The 21025-nt window shown below is 41.6% G+C and overlaps 1 protein-coding gene and 1 pseudogene across 1 annotated transcript; both read right to left on the bottom strand.

Annotated features, from left to right (window-relative positions):
- The window catches only part of LOC125884448 (NLR family CARD domain-containing protein 3-like), a 52709-nt pseudogene that overhangs the window by 26987 nt on the left and 4697 nt on the right, over positions 1 to 21025 (bottom strand).
- On the bottom strand, positions 3705 to 21015 carry LOC125884244 (NACHT, LRR and PYD domains-containing protein 12-like). The gene is made up of 8 exons (XM_049569140.1): positions 20996 to 21015; positions 20682 to 20914; positions 18673 to 20467; positions 16398 to 16571; positions 11231 to 11404; positions 8031 to 8204; positions 5971 to 6144; positions 3705 to 4696 (listed from the first exon to the last, which is right to left on the bottom strand). Exons 1-8 carry the CDS (start codon positions 21013 to 21015, stop codon positions 4669 to 4671), a joined length of 2772 nt encoding a protein of 923 aa, XP_049425097.1. The 3' UTR covers positions 3705 to 4668.

The following is a 21025-nucleotide window of genomic DNA, read 5'->3' on the forward strand; positions in this document are numbered from 1 at the left end:
CACTGTGAGACGACTTTCCAAAGGCAAAAGCTCCTCATGTTTTTCAACAGGCTCTTACTTTGTGTCTGAGGGTCCAGGTTCATTACTGAAGTATGGAGGTTCACGTATGGACCAGTCACTCTTCAAAGACAGACAGCTGGATACTGGAGACTCTGCTCTCTGTCTGTGGAAACAACAAATGTTTGACACATATTATTAGTCCTTGTAAAGACCAGAGGAAACATTACAACAAGTCTATATATACACATATATAAACACACACACACATATATATATAGTAGGGCTGCACGATATTGGAAAAAACTGACATTGTGTTTTTGTTTTTGTTTTTTGCAATATATATTTGCACACACACATATATACAGTATATGTATATATATATATATATATATATATATATATATATACACACACACATATATATATATATATATACACACACACACACATAAACATACGTGGACACCACATACACACACATATACACATACAAACGAGAGGATCACACACACACACGGCTCAGACAATCAAACCACACAACAGTTAAAAACAGTTACATTCAAGAGTGTGGTAGTTTGTAATCATGGTTTTAAACTGGCCTGTAGATACAAGTGCATCAAGTTGTAGCGTTTGCTGTAAGGTGTTTCATGTATGTGCAGCACAAACACTAAAGGCAGTTTTCCCAAGCTCAGTATTTGCACGGGGGACTTCAAGTGTCAGCCAATCACTTCATCGCGAGTGGAATAATGACTATTGGACCAGTTTAATAAGGAGGATACAAAAAGAGCTGGAAATAAATGTGGAATTATGAAATACAAGTCCCCCCAAAAATAAAAAAGGCCTTTGAAAATGAAAAATAAATAAATACATAAAAACAGTTTTGTCTTCAGGTCAGTTTACAGTAGAAACAGTCTCTTACTTTGTGGCTGAGGGTCCAGGTCCATTACTGAAGAGTAGAGGAAGATCTTTACTGTGGTCACTCTTCAGAGACAGCTGACAGCTGGACACTGGAGACTCTGATCTGTCCCTGTCTGCCTCCAAATCATCCATCTTCCCAAATCTGAGAGAACTGTAACACACATACACAGTGTGATGAAGTCAGTAACTTCTTATTTATAGGACATGATTACATATTGGCTGGGTATTTCTATGACATACAGTAGGGGAGAGCGGGGTCAGTTGGGACACTTTTGTACTGACACTAAATAACCACAAAATAAAACTAATAGTGATGAAAATAATTTGATCTCTGAACAGATACAGGCATCTGCTAACAATCAGGTTTTTTTAGAGCCCAACCCAAACGTGTTATTGATTTATAACAAGGTAGGAACTATAAACAAGACAGTCCTAACTGTCCCAGGAGAACAGACACACTTTGGACTCCTGTGTTAGCTCCCAACAAGCATTCAGCTAACACTAACACAACCTGATAGGCCTGAAAATCAACTCAACCATATGTTTTTTGCATGTAGCACAACTAAAAACAGTATGGTAGAAGACAAATGACAAAATAGCCAAATTATTTGCTTACATGCTGTAGACTTCAAAACTGTGAATAAATTGTGAGGAACAGTCAGACAGTCTCCATTTTGAGGTTGAAAGTGAACAGGGTGTGGCTGAGCATGGTGGATGACACAGTTTCTTTCTACCTTGCTAAATAGGCACTGTCCGACCCCACTCTCCCCTATAACAGACTAAATAACGAATCAGAATAAAAATCAGCAGATTAATCAATAATGACAGTAATCAGTATTTTTATAGTATCAACACTCACCGTGTCTCAGACGACCTGTATTCCTCTGACTGCTCTGTTGACCTAAAAATGGAGTCTGAACATGCTGACTTTGGACTTTCACTTCCAGTGTTCACTGTATTCACCTCTTACCTTTTATTCACAGGAAATGTGAATGTGTTATTATGTGATGCAGTCTCTGGCCCAGACATGTCCAAAGTGCATTTGCATTCTCTCTGTTCACCTCACAGTGGCAGGAGTGTCATACAGTTTGTAGACATGCACCAAGCAAGGAAAACACAAAAGAAGGAAAGGTCATGATGTCAGTGACAGCGCATGAGCCAGACTTTGGTGTCAGTTCTGTTGGAGTCACACTATAATCTATCACATCTTTGTTGTTTCAGCTTTGACTGAAAAATCCTTCCACCAGATTAAAAGCACACCTCACGTGATGCTGACTGATGTTTTATATCTAAATGTGTGCGTTTGTTTAACTTGTTATTGGTCTCCAAACAGATCATGGCTCTGTCTCAAGCCCCTGGTTGTCATATATCAGCTCAGGAAGGACCCAAATGCAGAGCAGCAGGCAGGTTGAAGGTTAAACAGGAAACTAGAAGAAAAAAAAGGTGATTAAAAGTCCAAAAGAAAGAGGAACCAAAAACTAAAGTGAAAACCAACCAGGATAACATGATGAACACAGGGACGAACCAAAACAGAACACAAGTCGTAATTACCGATATGTGACCGTTGTGTTGTCACGGAACGTAGTGTTTTCACGCGTAGTTTAAACTTCAAACCCGTGGTCGATGTTTTAATATAGAGCCCACTTGAATGTGAGGTCCGCTAGATGACAGCGGTGTCAGCGCTCATAGATAATAAACGTGTGTATGAGCGCTCAGGCTGCCCCACAGAGAGCAGCCTCTCTCAGGTAGTCATTTTAAATTCGTCGCTGATATCTCTGTAGTGGTTAAACTGCTTTTGTTTTTTCCAGGTGAACCAAGTCTCCATAAAAATGCAGACAGAAAGCATAATGATAAGACAAATGCAGTGATGGACAGTAACTAAGTATATTTACTCAAGTACTTAAGTACAAATTTGATGTACTTTGGGTATTTCCATTTACTTAGAGGGAAACACTGTACATTCCACTCAAGCTACATTTATTTGATAGCTATAGTTCCTGTTCAGATAGTTTGTTTTATATGTTGTTGTTTCATATTTACAAGTTGCTGTGTGTTGTTATACATTAGCCTAGTACACCAGTGACAGGTGTTAAAATTAGTTCTACCATGACAACATTTAAATGCTGCTTACATGTAGCATACGTGTAAATGGATCAATTAATACTCAATACATATTCATGTGTATGATGATCACAACACTTGAAATTGGGTCACTCTGCATCATGAGTACTTTGAACTTTTCATTTGAAGCAGGCCTACATTTTGCTGACAATACCCTGATACTTTTACTCAAGTCAGATTTGCAGCACTTTGACTTGTGACTGAGGTTTTGTTCTTTGTTGTGATATTACTACTTTTCCTGGGTACTTTGTCCACAACTGGACAAACATATCAAACAATAGAGACATGCAAGCATCGCACGTCTCATCCTCATCCTCCGCTGTCTTTCTGGGATCTGCCTCCTCAGCTGGGCAGCCTCCTCCTCAGCCTGCAGGTACAGAAATCCTGCTGCAATAACTGCACCAAGACGCCTTCTCCGATCCATGTCAGTTATTGATTTTTGATTTCCATCTCGCCAATGCTCACGATCACAATAACCACCAACTTTTCCCCTGCAGCTGGCTTTTGATTATAATCAGAGGTCAGCTGCAGGAAAAAGGTTTTATGAGACATTTTATGAAAATATTTTGGCTATTTATATGTTTTTGTGTGTCAGTTATATATGTTGAAACCTTAAAAACATATACATATTAACTTCTTACAATGACAATGAAAAGACGCAGGGCTGGGCTGTGTTTATATTGTTTTATTCTAAATGCACGTATACAACACAGTACAACAGCCAAGGCGAGCGGAGGTGGTGACATCATCAAGTTCGCTGCTGTTCCAAAAGCAGAAATGACTGTACTCCCATCCTCCCGTTCTTGGGAAGTCTGGACTCTCGCGTGGACTTGCCAAGTCCACAAGTCCGAACTTGAGTATTGAAAAACGGCTAATGACTGGGAGCCTGATTTGATTTGTTTCCTTTGTTTTAGACCAAAATGATCTTTATTCTGTTGTAGTGTTCTCAGATCTGGAACAGAAAATGTACCCATACAGGCCGAATCACTGCGACATCATGCAAACAGATCTCTGCAGTTGTAAACTATTTCCAGTTATTTACTCGGGAGTGATTGTTGTTGTGACATCAGCTGTAACTGTAACATTTAAAGATATATAGTGAATCACAGCGGTCTCTAATGAACCAAATCTACCTGCACAGAAGCTTCATACAACTTTTGGTGGCAGAATAATAGTCAGTTGCTTTTTCGCTCCACTAGATGGTGCTGTTGGCTTTTCCCGGTGAGGTCAGCAGAGGTCTCAGTCAGCAGCATTTGGCAGGAAGTTCATCAGAAATAAGGAGAGTGGCGTCTGTGTTTAAATCAAACGTCTGGACTTATTTTGGATTTTTTAACACAAAAGGAAAGGAGGACTTGGATATGACACATGTGATTTACGAACAGAGTAACATGAGAATAAAACACTGTGGGAATACTACGAACATGAGGGCTCACCTCACACTCCACCATCCAGAGATAGCGTTAGCTGCTTCTTCAGGACTAGGAAATGTGTATTTATTTGAATCGCCTCACTATTATACAATATATACATAGATACACACAGACACACACAGACAATGACTCACACAGACACACAAACTGATGCTACTGCTTCAACGTCTCTGGATCATTAGGACACAGCTGATCCTCTCTACTGATATGGTAGAGTTGACCTCCATCTGATGAGAGAAGAAGACAAGAGAAGTTATAAACCAGCTGTCAGTCAGTGATGCAGCACATCCAGTGTAAAGACCAGTAGGGACTTCCTGTTCAGAGCAGAGTGGAGCGGCTGTGTAGCGTAGTCGGCTTCCTTCCAGCTCTCATGTTAACGCGTTGGAGTGAACACACTGAGCTGGAAGCTCACAGACCTGTAGAGACTTTGGGCAACAAGTCTGTTTACTCTGCAGATTTCACTCAAGTACACAGTGTAAATAAACTGCTGAGAGTCCTGAACGCATCATGGCTGCACAAACAGAGGGATTCACTGTAATGATGGATTTACTGAGTCTGTTAGAATAAATGACTGATGGATAGATATATCATGTTAAATGTTCTACATGTTCATCCAAAGATTGAACAGCAACGCATCAGCTGTGATTACTGAACTTCAGCAGAGCTTCTGCTCTGTATAAAGAACACATGGTTACTAAATGTAATGATGGTTCTATAAAATCAGAGCCAGTGATTTGTAGGCTTCAGTCAGACTGATCTCGGAGCTGTGACAAAGATGAAGACAACAAACACGTTAAGGAGGACATATTATGCTCATTAACAGCTTCATATTTGGATTCTGGGTTTCTACTAGAACCTGTTTACATGCTTTAATGTTCAAACTAAAATTACTGCCTCATAGTTGTATGCTTTATAAAGAAATCTTAGCTTCAGTAGAAAAAGCCGTCGAACACAGGGTATTCAGAACAGTCTGAAGTCTGAGGTTTTTCTTCACAGGGATTACTTTTACATACATTTAATTTTGGCCACATTTAATACCAACATCCTTCATTGTAACAATATAGGCTATATAAAACACACACACACACACACACACACACACACACACACACACACACAAAGGAGAGCATAACAGGTCCCCTGTTATCAAGGTCAGATTTGATGGTGTGACAGTTTGATGAAGGAGGACAGCTGTCTCTATACATGTTGTGATGCTGTCAGCTGTAATCCAGCTTCACTTCCTGTAGACATGAACACAACAACAGTCGTCTTCACATCAACTGAAACACATGATCTCAACAAGCTTCTCTCTGATCTGACTGGCTGACTATTCTCTCTGTCTGTCTCTCTGTCCTCTCCTGAAGACTGTCACCATTCCCCTCTTTGAGCCACTGAGAAGGTCTGAGGTTTACAGGAAATACTGGATCTTTGCTCTGATACTAACTGTGTTTAATATAATACTGCTGAAACCAGTATGGACCCACTCCAACCCTCTACTTACTCCAGAGTCTCCAGTTTACAGTGTGGACTCTCCTTCAGATCACACAGCAGCTTCACATCTGAATCCTGCAGGTTGTTGTAGTTCAGGTCCAGCTCTCTCAGATGGGAGGGGTTGGACTTCAGAGCTGAGGCCAATGAAATACAGCTGATCTCTGACAAACTGCAGTTCCACAGTCTGAATGAAGAATAAATGATGTAGATAAAAATCATTAATAAAACAATCAGATGTGTTCAGGTGTTAAATGTGTAGCTCATGTGTAGCTCTACATTACTTTTTTTTATATACTTTATTATTAATCCCCGAGGGGAAATTCAACTTTCAATGAGCTTTGCCCTAAACTGAGTAGAGTGACTTTGTCATTGTGTTATTGTGCTGATCCCAACAGGATGCAGGTTAAAGACTGGAAAATACAAAAAGTGAAAAACAGGCCTAGGGCCACGGGCTGTCCTGTCCTCCTTCTGCATCAATCAATCAGAAGTCATGGAGAAGAAAAACAAGAAGAAGAAGCGCAAGGAAGGCGTGGAGAAGATTAGGGAAAAAAGAGACAGGCATTGCTGCAAATGCTGCAAAATGTCAGAAACTGACAACCCTGTTTTCTGCTGCTGGACCATCCTCTGCAGCATCAGCAGCAGCACCTGTGGCGACAGCTCTGGTGTGTGACCAGGTGGGAGATGCAACTCAGGTAAGGCGGCTGTAATGTGATCATTTTTGCTAGCTTGCTAACTTTTAGCACAGTGCATGTAGTTTAATTTTTGCTGTCAGAACGTCACTACTGTGTACAGACTAGAGCCAGACAGGGCTCAGTGGCATTAGTCAACATGGTTAAGTAGTTAAAAAAGTAACGTTAGTAACATCTGATCTATCATTATCTCTTGTGTATTCCCCTTAAAGCTGCTGAGGTAAATGCAGCTCTGCTGTCTTTATTACTTTGCTAATTCATCAACATTAAAATGTCATTTTTTCCTTTTTGTGTGGGCATTGTTGGAAATTGAGACAGTCTGGTATATGCACTGCGAAGGGGAAAATGTAATGTATTGTTCTTAGTGTATTATTCGCAGTCAGATTATAAAACTTAAGCTGTACTTTTTCAGTATTTAAGAGCATTTGATTGTGCTTATCTGAGGCACCATCTATAGGTTAATGTGTTAAACATTTTCTATAGAACATAAATGAAATTTAAATATTCTAACAGTAATGTTCCTGCATATTTAAAATATTAAATATCAAACAACATGATGTAGCAAAATGTTCCTCAATACATGTAAGTGAATTTTGACATTTCAAGTACATTTACTATATGTTAACAGTTAGTAGGGCTACAGAATAATATGTTCACTCAAGCCTACATAAAAATAAACTTAATGGTCACTCAGATTAAGCGTTCTGTTAGTGTATACTTTTCAACATCTTCTCCTTTCACAACACTTGGAAATTTTTGGATGAATTAAAGCCTCTTTCTTTTAGAAGCATTCAGAAGAGACCATCGCAGCCTTTTACTAACCTTTACTAAACCTGGTTTAGGTGGAACCATTGTGTACTTGGGAATAACACACATATAGTACATTACATTACACAGTGCACTTTTTCACCTGTGTTTACTTATCAATCAAAACACAATTTTTCATTACCTGTATTACTGTTTATTGTAATGCAGCTTTTTTTCACCTGTTCTTTTGGGAATTCCCCAAAACTTCAACCTAATGTCTCTCTTCACATCTCCTGCCAGGTTGAGTCACCATCCCCACAGAAGGACTGTGGCAGGGAGGGAGAGGAGAGCAGCCTGGTTGTACTAGTCCAGGTAAAGCCATATTCATACATAACATTTTTTAATTCATCTAGAGTAATGAATTAAACATTCATTAAAAAGTGCTTAACATCACAATACTGTACTACATTTAAATTCTACCATTTTAACATTTTACTGATGGTACTGTTTCAGAGGTTTACTAACATAAACAATCTCTTATATAGACTGAAGATGATCATGCATCCACCGCCTGCATCCCTAGAGAGGTACCAAAATAATAATCTCAGCACAGCAGTAAAAAATGGTGTCTGACCTCAGAGTCTCCAGTTTACAGTGTGGACTCTCCAGAAAATCACACAGCAGCTTCACATATGAATCCTGCAGCTTATTGTCACTCAGCTCCAGCTCTCTCAGATGGGAGGGGTTGGACTTCAGAGCTGAGGTCAGCGAAACACAGCTGATCTCTGACAAACTGCAGCTCTCCAGTCTGAATGAAGAATAAATGATGTAGATAAAAATCATTAATAAAACAATCAGATGTGTTCAGGTGTTAAATGTGTAGCTCAACATTACTATATCCTGATCAATGAGCTTTGCCCTAAACTGAGTAGAGTGACTTTGTCATTGTGTTATTGTGCTGATCCCAACAGGATGCAGGTTAAAGACTGGAAAATACAAAAAGTGAAAAACAGCTCTCATAAATATCATTGACAACGTGCTGCTACTTCAATAAAGATGTAGTGACTTCACCTCTTAAACTCTGCCAGCTCCACCAGTGGCTTCATCATCACTAACTCATGTTGTGCAGCCAAACACAAATCACTTATTTAAAGAATCATCAGGGTAAATTTAAGTTGAAATCAAGTGTTTAAAGCAGGGCTGTTCAATTACAAATTCAACTGGGCGGATTTTAAACCAGAAAATGCTGATGGGCCAGACATTTTCAGCAGCAGGCAACCTATTGGAAACTTTTGTTTTAGCTATTGGTGATGACAAATTTCTAAACAGGTGCAAATTACTGTGGTAAAAGTAGCAATGTTTTTAGTGTCACATTTGAAATTATATAAAAAAAAGTAGTCACATATCTGACAGAGGAACATCACATAATGCAGAAACAGAATAAAGAAGAGCTGTCAATGCACAGAAGCATAACAAGTGACATTAACAGTAACCCAACACACACGCACGCACGAATCACACATACACACACACACACACACACACACACACACCAACCCCAAATTCTTGTTTGGCATTTCTTCTCACTATATTTGTGTTTTCAGGTGTTGTATCTCTTTGATTCCTGCTGCTTGCAGTCTGGCATCTGGTCACCACCTTTTTATAAAGCCCTGACCTCACCTAACACAGGCAGAGGGCAGAGTCTCTGCAGATAAATACACCACCACACACTGAGAGTGGCTCATAAGCAAAGGCGGACTGGCCATCGGAGTACCGGGAGATTTCCCAGTGGGCTGCTGGGTCAGTGTCGGCCGGTACAGCCAGAGGAAAAAAAAAAGAAGAAACTTTGAGCACAGTTGGGCTGGCCTTTAATATGATAACCAATGTTCACAGTTTCTCTAGTAGTGTTTGGCTCATCATCTTTGGCCCATGTGGGTGTGTCACACCCCTTTCACCTCGTCGTTGAGCTGTTGGCCAATCACAGCCGAGGGCTGAGGGCCACGGGCTGTCCCATCCTCCTTCTGCATCAATCAATCAGAAGTCATGGAGAAGAAAAACATGGAGAAGAAGTGCAAGGAAGGCGTGGAGAAGATTAGGGAAAAAAAGAGACAGGCATTGCTGCAAATGCTGCAAAATGTCAGAAACTGACAACCCTGTTTTCTGCTGCTGGACCATCCTCTGCAGCATCAGCAGCAGCACCTGTGGCGACAGCTCTGGTGTGTGACCAGGTGGGAGATGCAACTCAGGTAAGGCAGCTGTAATGTGATCATTTTTTTGCTAGCTTGCTAACTTTTAGCACAGTGCATGTAGTTTGCTTTTTGCTGTCAGAACGTCACTACTGTGTACAGACTAGAGCCAGACAGGGCTCAGTGGCATTAGTCAACATGGTTAAGTAGTTAATAAAGTAACGTTAATAACATCTGATCTATCATTATCTCTTGTGTATTCCCTTAAAGCTGCTGAGGTAAATGCAGCTCTGCTGTCTTTATTACTTTGCTAATTCATCAACATTAAAATGTCATTTTTCCTTTTGTGTGGGCCATTGTTGGAAATTGAGACAGTCTGGTATATGCACTGCGAAGGGAAAATGTAATGTATTGTTCTTAGTGTATTATTCGCAGTCAGATTATAAAACTTAAGCTGTACTTTTTCAGTATTTAAGAGCATTTGATTGTGCTTATCTGAGGCACCATCTATAGGTTAATGCGTTCAACATTTTTCTATAGAACATAAATGACATTTAAATATTCTGACAGTAATGTTCCTGCATAATTTTGACATTTCAAGTACATTTACTATATGTTAAGAGTTAGTAGGGCTACAGAATAATATGTTCACTCAGGTTTACATAAAAAAAACTTAATGGTCACTCAGATTATGCGTTCTGTTAATGTATACTTTTCAACATCTTCTCCTTTCACAACACTTTGAATGTTTTGGATGAATTAAAGCTTCTTTCTTCTAGAAGAATTCAGAAGAGACCATCACAGCCTTTTACTAACCTTTACTAAACCTGGTTTAGGGAGGAACCATTGTGTACTTGAGAATAATACACATATAGTACATTACATTACACAGTGCACTTTTTCACCTGTGTTTACTTATCAATCAAAACACATTTTTTTATTGCCAATATTACTGTTTATTGTAATGCAGCTTTTTTTCACCTCTTCTTTTGGGAATTCCCCAAAACTTCAACCTAATGTCTCTCTTCACATCTCCTGCCAGGTTGAGTCACCATCCCCACAGAAGGACTGTGGCAGGGAGGGAGAGGAGAGCAGCCTGGTTGTACTAGTCCAGGTAAAGCCATATTCATACAAAGCATTTTTTTTTCATCTAGAGTAATGAATTAAAGATTCATTAAAAAGTGCTTAACACCATACTAGTGTACTACTATTAAATTCTACCATTTTAACATTTTACTGATAGGGTTGTTTCAGAGATTTACAAACATAAACAATCTCTTATATAGACTGAAGATGATCATGCTTCCACCACCAGCATCCCTGCCCCGATCCCTGGAGAGTGGACCAGTCAGGTACCAAATTCCCAGGCTGCTTTTTTGCCCCAGTCCGCCCCTGCTCATAAGTGATGACTGAGAGGGATTATTTCTCTATGAGTCTATACACTGTTTTGAAGGAAGATCCTGCAGAGTTTATCTTTAAGATTTTAGCTCCACATTGCTCTGCCACAGTCAATGGATTAAACCACTGAACAAGACAAATAGACTTCATTGTGGATCAGTATAATATCAGCCTGATGTCTGCAGTTTAGTGTCAACACAACTTTTACATCATAATAATCTCAGCACAGGAGTAAAAAATGGTGTCTGACCTCAGAGTCTCCAGTTTACAGTGTGGACTCTCCAGAAAATCACACAGCAGCTTCACATCTGAATCCTGCAGCTTGTTGATACTCAGGTCCAGCTCTCTCAGATGGGAGGGGTTGGACTTTAGAGCTGAGGCCAGCGAAACACAGCTGATCTCTGACAAACTGCAGCTCCTCAGTCTGAATGACGAATAAATGATGTAGATAAAAATCATTAATAATACAGTCAGATGTGTTCAGGTGTTAAATGTGTAGCTCAACATTACTATGTCCTGATCAATGAGCTTTGCCCTAAACTGAGTAGAGTGACTCTGTCATTGTGTTATCGTGCTGATCCCAACAGGATGCAGGTTAAAGACTGGAAAATACATAATTGTGCAGCCAAACACAAATCACTTATTTAAAAGAATCTTGAGGGTAAATTTAAGTTGAAATCAAGTATTTAAAGCAGGGCTGTTAATATACTGCAGTACAGATGCTTGATTATCAGGAATGGTGTCGTGTGAAATGTCCTGAACACAAGTATTTCAGATATTGTCAGGAATGATAGAGCAACTTTTCTTCTTTTTCTTTGTTTTTGATGGCACTTCCAGTTGTTTAGATTTCCAAGGTAGAAATGTGGGACTTTTACTCTGGAATATCTCAAAAATACTGATACAGTAAAAATACTTGAGTTCTGTGTCTGTATGTTGTCAGACATGTCCTCAACATCAGGAATAATCTTTTTCATTTTCATTTCCAGCAACCCAAAAAATCAAAGAATAAAGACATCTCCCTCACAAGTTAGTGGTATTTACTTTTTAATTTATAAGGGACACTGGTAATTAATTTGACTCTTATTCTGAATATAATTCATTTAATTGTATTTCTATAATGTTATGTAGTTTATAACACCTTCATTTGAAAATCAAAAGTCATCATTCTGCTAACTTTGCTAAGTCTGTCACTAGCTCCCCCCATCAGCTCCATCTGGGCTGTTTGAAGGCATTATTCAGTGTAACACATATTAATGTCAGTACATGGATGCACTACAGTTGTAGCATTAGCTGATGTCACCATGGAGATTAGAGTGACTGCCAGCTTGACTGTAGTTCACTCTGCTACATTACTAACTGTACTGACTAGCTGTAGCTGGGTAGCTACCTCGCTAACACTGCAAACAGATATGATAAACATGAGTAACATGACAGCTGTCAGCGGCAGGATTATATTTGACTTTTAATAAAACTTAACCAGTGTTTAACTTTTCAGCAATGTACCTCATAGTTTGCAACTATTACTGTGAGCACACCGCCTGACTCTGCTCCATCTTTTTAACTGTGATGCCTACCTTGGTGCCGGTGCTGAGAGTCTAGAAACAATGGGAGCGCCCTCATTTCCCATCATGCCTATCTAGTGCTGATCTAGTGTTTATTTAGGAGTATTGTGTTTTCTGTTAGGCCTATATGCTCCAGAATGCAAATGTGACTGTGTATTAATACAAAGTCACAGTGTTTATAATGTGTCTGTTCAGAACATGGTGGCTCATGTTGGTAATTGTCATTTTGTGCTGGTTTAGAGTTGCAACCAATAGAGAGGTGGCTGTTACATTTCTTGAGACCAGCTGTACTTTCTAACATCATCTGAACAAATGTAATGTTGGGATTTATAAAGAGCAACTATTGCATTAAGTATCAGTACTTAGATACACCTTGTGGTGCAACCTGGACACATCTTCAGTGATGTTCCCGGGTCATTGGGTGTTTCGGGTCTTACATCAGACACCCTCACCCGGGTGACCCAGCTGGGGGTGATCAGGCCCCGACTTGTGTCCAGATAGCGCACTACGCCACGCATCCCCCCTCCTCAACCAGAGCCAACATGAGGCCTTTTCAGCAGCCTCCAAGATGTTCTTAATGGCTCTCTGCCTGTGCAGCCCACAGATTCCTAGGAGTCCCAGGACCCGGTGTAAAGACTGGCCTGTGAAGTCCCTGCAGCCCACTTCAATAGGCTCACAGCGGGCGCCTCTTCCGTCCTGTTCTGACCTCTACACCTGCTGAGGAGACCTTGGAGTCAGCGGAATCTCGGTAGAGTAGGACTTCTCTGGCTCGGGTGACCCTGAACTTCTCTGCCAGACTGCTGAATGGAAGCCGCAGCTTGTTGTTATTGTTGTTATGCCCAAACAGCGCAATGCTGCTTAGGCTCCGTGGCAGGCCCAGCCACCTCCGTAGGAATTGGCTCATCTTCCTCTCAAGGCCCTTCACGATGGTAATGGGGACTTCATAGATTAGCAACAGCCAAAGGAAATGAGGCAGGATGCCATGCTGATAAATCCAGGCCTTAAACTTTCCAGGAAGCCCTGACTTGTCCACAGCTGAGAGCCACGTGTCGAGATCATTGCTGGTACCCTGGCGTGCAGCAGTGTCCTTCAGATTGCTAGTGAAGAGCTTTCCCAGGCTCTTCACTGGCTTTTCTGACACAGATGGAATTCTAGTGTCTCCCAGAGTGAAGCGGAACTGGTCGGTTACTTTTCCTTTCCTTACGACCAAAGACCTAGATTTTGCGGGCTTAAAACTCATTCTCGCCCATGACATGAGCCGTTCCAGACCTTGAAGGAGCCACCTGCATCCGGGCACTGAAGTTGTAGTTACCGTGAGATCATCTATGAATGCTCTAATCGGGGGTTGTCGGGTGCCAGATCTGGACAGTGGGCCTCTGCACTCCACTTCCGCCGACTTCACAAGCATATTCATGGCCAATGCAAACAGGGACACAGATTGTGCAGCCGGTAATGATACCCTTCTCCAGATGATGCCACTCTGATGTTGAAGCCCCAGAGGACACCCTCAGACTAAAGTTGTTGTAATAGTCGAGGATGAGGTCTCGGATCTTCTCTGGGACATGGTATCTTCTCAGGGCCAATTCCACCAGCTTGTGTGGAATCGATCCATAAGCACTGGCAATGTCCAGCCACAGCGCTGCCAAGTCCCCCTTGCTCTCTCGTGCCTCTCGGATCAATTGGGTTACCACCCCTGTGTGTTCGATACACCCTGGAACCCCTGGGACTCCGCCCTTTTGCACCGAGATGTCTATGTAGCTGTTCTTTAGGAGAAATCCCATGAGGCGATTTGCAACAATCTTGAAGAAGGCCTTACACTCAACACTGAGGAGGGAGATTGTCCTGAAATGCTCAATGTTGCTAGCGTTCTCCTTCTTGGGAATCCACACGCCCTCTGCGTATCTCTACTGCTGGGGTACTTTCCCTTTCGTCCAGATCACTCTGAAGATCTTCCACAGACGTTCCAAAAGCCTGGGGCAGTGTTTGAAGACCTTGTATGGAACTCCACTTGGGCCTGGTGCTGAAGCTGTTCTGGCAGATTTGATGACCTCTTTGACTTCCCCAAAGGATAACTTCAGTATTTTTCAACCTGGGCCCTATTTCCCCATGTGTATGTGTGCGTATGATTCATAGGTACAACTCGTTTTAAAATTGGTTCAGTATTGAGGGAGGCGGATGCAGCCGGCAGCCGCGAAATGAGCTAAAACGGTAACGGGGGCAAATGCGTCCCATATAAGTTTGTGCATTAAAAGTGCTTTTTTTTCACCACTGACCAGTTCAGATCGCCAGTGCTATCTCGGTAAATAGCATACTAAGCATTTCCCTTACCCTTCACTTCCTCTGGGCTGTGTGTGACGTCATCTCACCGTAGTCCTCTGGTAAAAAATGGTTGGAGCAAACAAACATTTTCCAGACCATTTCCACAGGCGTGTTGGGATTGATGTCCAGCTCAAATAGCCATTGTTTCATCCTGTCCATATTTTTGATTGGTACTACGTGAAACTTCACTCTGCTCCATGTCTTCGGCTTGTTACCGCAACCTTTTACCATACATGTGTAAACCATGATTTACAACAACACTCTGTAAACTTTTCACAAACTTTCTGGTGCGTCCAGCTGACGATACCACAAATGCAAGGCTGTAAGCAATAACTATGGCAACGGCACTGTCTCAGGTGCGCACTGTGTCACACCGCCCAGTGGTTTACTCAAGAAAGTAGTTCCGAGTATTTGCTTCATGTGTCGTAATGTTACTTAATTATTATACATTATTATTTCATAGCGTGGGGAATGCGCAAACCATGTGTTGTCCACTAGAGCATTTTGGAGTCATTTGATGGTGTATTTGATTAGTTTTGAGGGAGAGAGGGGGCTGCACCGTTCACCTCCATTTTGTGCGCTGAGCAGCAGGCAGCTCTGCCCCACCGTTCTGTTGTTCTTGTTACTCTAACAAGAACAACTACTTAATCAGGTTAATTAGAATGATCCACAACAGTTGGTATGATAAACTGACCTGTTTATTGTTAACAGGGTTAAATAAACAAACTTTAAACTGAACATTAACATTAAATAAAAAATATAGCTGGTTTGCTTTGGCTGCTTTGGGCCCTTAATAAATACAAAATAAATCAACACAAGTAATATATAGTGTAAACCAAATAAAAATATCACTCTCAAAAAAAAACAGAGCAGAAAACAAATAGTCAGTTAACTAAATTGACCGCTACTCCTACCCTCCGTGTGTGTCTGCCGTCTGCATGCTGGCCTGGTGGATTGATAGTAAGAGCTCGAGCGGATCACTGGAATGGACTGCTTGAATCGCGGAGTGCTGGGCTGGCTTGAAAACGGATCGGACTCCGTGAAAAACCGGATCGGAGCTCTTGGATCTGCATTTTTCCATGCAGTCCGATCCGATGTCGATGCCCATTTTTGCTAATATCGGCAACCGATACCGATCCAAATATCGGATCAGGACATCCTAGTAAATAACATCAATAAAATATTTGCTTTCTTTCATGGGGGTGGGGGATCCCACTGGTAGAGGAAACACTTGATAGCAACTGGGATTGTTCCACAGCACATCAGTCAACACATGGATGCATAGGGAAACAGGAGCCAGTGAATGTTTGTCATTTAGAAATGAGATCACATAGACGTATGAATCCAGATCATTAATGGCAAATGTTCTAAATCATCATTTCTCTGCCTTTCATAACCAACTGTTCAGCCATTTGGAAAGACACAACATTTCTGAAAACACTGAAAGCTTTATAACCTCAGTCAAGGATTTATATTATATATATCCAAAAACAAACAAACAAACAAACAAACAACTGCATAAACAAGTGAACTGACCTCAGAGTCTCCAGTCTACAGTTTGGACTCTCCAGTCCAGCACACAGCTGCTTCACTCCTGAATCCTGCAGGTAGTTTCTACTCAGGTCCAGCTCTCTCAGATGGGAGGGGTTGGACTTCAGAGCTGAGGCCACGACTTCACAGTGAGTCTCTGAGAGGTCACTGAATGTAAATCTGACATGACACATATATTACAAAATCTGTTATTGTCAAAGAGACACTTTATATTTACTTTATGGATTTGATGATAAAACAGTTTGAAATATCCTGTTTTGATGGACTTAAAATAGTTAAGAATAAAAAAAGAACACAAAGAATTCAAACTAATTAAAAGCTGATTCATGACCAGAATTACTGCCTCGTGGTCGTATGCTTCACCAGTCAAGTTACACTTACAGTTTACATCCATGTCTGTCCACACTCATATGTGTCCATGACAGTAGACAATGATTCAAATATGGATGTTGCTGCAAAGAAGCTACTTATTCTAAAACACAGACGCTTCACACACATCTTCAACCCGACAGCACAGAAGATCTATACAATCAGCACAGTTTCAAGATCAGTGTCACCAACTCAGTCTCTGACCAAATGTCTCCCCTTCTGTTCCTGAGATATGACATTAAATAATGACCAGAAACATGTTTCCACAAAACATGATGATGTCACAGTGAAGTTGACCTTTGACCTTTTGGATAGAAAATCTCATCACTTCATTATTTTATCCTGTTAGACATTAGTGTGAAGTTTTGTCATAATTAGTGAATGAATTCTTGAGTTATGGCCAAAAACATATTCTGTGAGGTCACAGTGATCTTGACCTTTGACCACCAAAATCTAATCAGTTCATTCTTAAGTCCAACTGGACGTTTGTGCCAAATGTAAAGAATTTCTCTCAAGGTGTTCTTGAGATGTCGTGGACAGACTGACAACCCAAAAACATGATGCCTCTGGCCACGACTGTCGCCGGCGTCGAGGCATGAAAAAAGAGACAAACAGTTTTTAGGACTTCAGAAATCTCCTCTGGCAAATGATACAGATCTTATTTTAAATTTTTAAGCATAGTGGTGAATAAACTCAGGTATTATCTGCATGTCTGATTCTATAAAACACCTTCCAGAACCTTCTTATGGAGTAATAACTTTACTGCTTTCACTCAGAACCATCAAATACTGCCATACTGTGATGAAATGCTGCTGTGATTAAACCTCAACAACAACCTCTGAAGTCCATCATTTGTTTTATCAGGTTCACCTCCATCACACAAAGGTGAAAAACTGTCAAATATTAAATGATTATAAATAAATAGAAGAACTGTGTTGATTAACTCAACAGCTATAAACACAACCAACTGAAACATCTACATGTTTTGCACTCACAGCATTTGAAACAGCTCAAGAACATCTGTGACAAAATACAACAGACACATCATTTGAACATTTTATGAATAATAAGAATTTCACAGTGTGTATATTTGAAGAACTAAAGCTATAGTGCGTAACTTCTACGTGTCCATAAATGTCCGTTTCACCCAAGCCACTACTAGAGGAGATGACACAATGCTGATCAGCCGATCGGCTCCTCTACCATGTCGTGGTATTTTTTAATATATATCATTTTTAGTTTGCGTGTCGACCGGCGACATTCCCGCACTGACGCACAGGAAATGCTTCCTCACAACAAGAAGGGAGGGGAGGAAGAGAGTCTCATAGCAAGAGGTAGAGCGTAGGTAGAGAAAGCAACAAATAAGCGGCCGAGACACGGTTCAAAAGTGGATCTTACCACAAAGAAAAAGCCTGGACGTTCGGCTGAAGGTCTATAAGCAAAGAAGGAAAGCGACCGACAGAGAAGGCAAACAAGGGTTTGTATTGGCATCGCTTTTCCTCGGTGGAGAGCCCTGAAGGAAGAAATTGGGCTGAGGGCAGACACAGATGTTGCCTTGCTGCTGTTGGATAAGTAAGTGACTTGGTTTATAATTATATCATGAGTAGTATGTGTTGCTGTTACATGTACTGGACCTAGTACTTTATTATTTTCTTGGAAATGGTGCTCTGAACGTAATGTAATGTTAACAGCCTGGTGTTCGCCACGTTGTGTAGCGTTGTGTACACGGTGTGTGGCGAGTGTTACTTTGTGTACAGAGTGTTAGTCCGTTACATGGAAGTGCCAGCTTATTTGTTGTAATAACACTTTATCCGCTGGGAGGCGACAGAAGTTACTCACTATAGCTTTAAACTACTAAATGATTTATGACGTTAATCACATCTGGACTTACTGAGCCTTTCTGCAGTTCCTCACAGCTGGAATCAGTCTCCATCGTCCCTCGACTGTTGTGTTGTATTTCTTCAGGTCCAACTCATCCAGAACCTCCTCTGACATCTGCAGCATGTAGGCCAGAGCTGAGCAGTGGAACACTGAGAGTTTCTTCTCTGATCTGTTCTCTGACTTCAGGAACTCTTGGATCTCCTGATGTACTGAGAGGTCGTTCATCTCCAGCAGACAGTGGAAGATGTTGATGCTTCTGTCAGGAGAGATATCTTCAATGTTCATCTCCTTCAGGTTGTTGATGGCTCTCTGGATGATTTCTGGACTGTTGTCTGTCCGACCCAAAAGGCCTCCTAACAGTCTCTGGTTGGACTCCAGAGAGAGGCCATGAAGGAAGCGGACAAACAGATCCAGGTGACCATTTTTACTTTGGAGGGATTTCTCCATGGCTCTCTGTAAGAAGACATCCAGGGATCTGTAATTATCCTGGTCTGTCCCCAGGAAGTCCTCCAGTACCTTTGTGTTCCTGTTGGTGAAACAGTGGAACAGGTAGACTGCAGCCAGAAACTCCTGAACGCTCAGATGAACGAAGCAGTAGACTGTTTTCTGGAAGATCACAGACTCTCTTTTGAAGATCTCTGTACAAACTCCTGAGTACACCGAGGCCTCTGTGACATCAAGACCACAGCGCTCCAGGTCTTCTTGGTAGAACATGATGTCTCCTTTCTCCAGATGTTCAAACGCCAGCCTCCCCAGCTTCAGAAGAACGTCCCTGTCAGCCTCCGTCAGCTCCTGTGGACTGGTCTCATGTCCCTCATCATACTTGTGCTTCTTCCTCTTTGTCTGAACCAGCAGGAAGTGTGAGTACAGGTCAGTCAGGGTCTTGGGCAGCTCTCCTCTCTGCTCTGTAGTCAACATGTGATCCAGAACTGTAGCAGTGATCCAGCAGAAGACTGGGATTAGACACATGATGTGGAGGCTCCTGGATGTCTTCATGTGTGAGATGATTCTGCTGGACCGCTCTTCATCACTGACTCTCCTCCTGAAGTACTCCTCCTTCTGGGCGTCAGTGAAGCCTCGTACTTCTGTTACCCTGTCAACACATGCAGGAGGGATCTGATTGGCTGCTGCAGGTCGGGAAGTTATCCAGACCAGAGCCGAGGGAAGCAGCTTCCCCTCCATGAGGTTTGTCAACAGCACGTTGATCGATGACTTCTGTGTGACATCAGTCACAACCTCATTGTTGTGGAAATCCAGAGCCAGTCTGCTTTCATCCAGGCCGTCAAAGATGAACAGAACTTTACAGACAGCGAGCTCCTCTGCTGTGACCTTCTGTAATGTTGGATGGAAAACACGGAGCAGAGTGAGAAGACTGAACTTCTCATCTCTGATCAAGTTCAGCTCCCTGAACGAAAGCAGAATCACCACACTGACATCTTGGTTTTCCAAACCCTCGGCCCAGTCCAGAGTGAACTTCTGCACTGTGAAGGTTTTTCCAACGCCAGCGACGCCGTTGGTCAGAACCACTCTGATGTGTTTCTGTTGCTCAGGTAAGGCTTTAAAGATGTGCTGACACTTGATTGGAGTTTCATGGAGGGTCTTCTTCTTAGAAGCTCTCTCAAGCTGCTTCACCTCATGTTGGGTATTAACCTCTTCACTCTGTCCCTCTGTGATGTAGAGCTCAGTGTAGATCCTGTTGAGGAGGGTTTCACTTCCTGTTTCATCACTTCCTTCAGTCACACGTTCACATCTCCTCCTCACACTGATCTTATGTTCATCTAAAACCTCCTGCAGACCACTGTCTGCTGAAAGAGAAGGAAACATGAGAGACTAAAGAAATAAATCTAAAATCTTAAGATTATATTGTTGATCGACATTAAAACAAGTAACATGAAAAAATGAAGGTTTTATACATTAGTTTCATAAAATCTTTCATGTCTGCACTTTACAACACAAATAAACCAAGAAGAATCCTGTTTTCAGACATGATGACATCAGCAGACAGATGTGCAGTCTTACTTTGTACAGTGCTGGTCTGACTGGCTGTCTGCAGTCCAGCTCTTGTTCTGGATGTGTCTCCACACTGGGGACAGGAGGAGTCTCCTGATGAAGCAGACTGGTCCCAGTATGAGCTGATGCACTGTCTGCAGAACCAGTGTCCACAGCTGGTAGAGACTGGATCCTTCAGGACGTCCTGACACAAACTACAGCAGGACAGCTGCTCCTCCACAGAAACATGACTCCTTTTCTCTCTGTGGAGATGAACACATTATTTAGATCTCGTCCTGCAAACTGTGCTGAAAATTATTTGCTTTATTCACACACTCAGTCACAGGCACTTCAAATATCTCATGGTGGAGCTT

This window comes from Epinephelus fuscoguttatus, linkage group LG23 (genome assembly GCF_011397635.1).
Source record: "Epinephelus fuscoguttatus linkage group LG23, E.fuscoguttatus.final_Chr_v1".
Lineage (NCBI taxonomy): Eukaryota > Metazoa > Chordata > Actinopteri > Perciformes > Serranidae > Epinephelus > Epinephelus fuscoguttatus.

Bases quoted from the DNA above. Each gene is read 5' to 3' on its own strand.
- LOC125884244 (XM_049569140.1), bottom strand. From the start codon at position 21,015: ATGAGATATTTGAAGTGCCT. The intron at 20,915-20,995 runs GTGACTGAGTGT...TCATCTCCACAG, and splicing joins ATGAGATATTTGAAGTGCCT to AGAGAAAAGGAGTCATGTTT. The intron at 4,697-5,970 runs GTAAGTAGAGGG...TTCTCTCATCAG, and splicing joins TGTAAACTGGAGACTCTGGA to ATGGAGGTCAACTCTACCAT.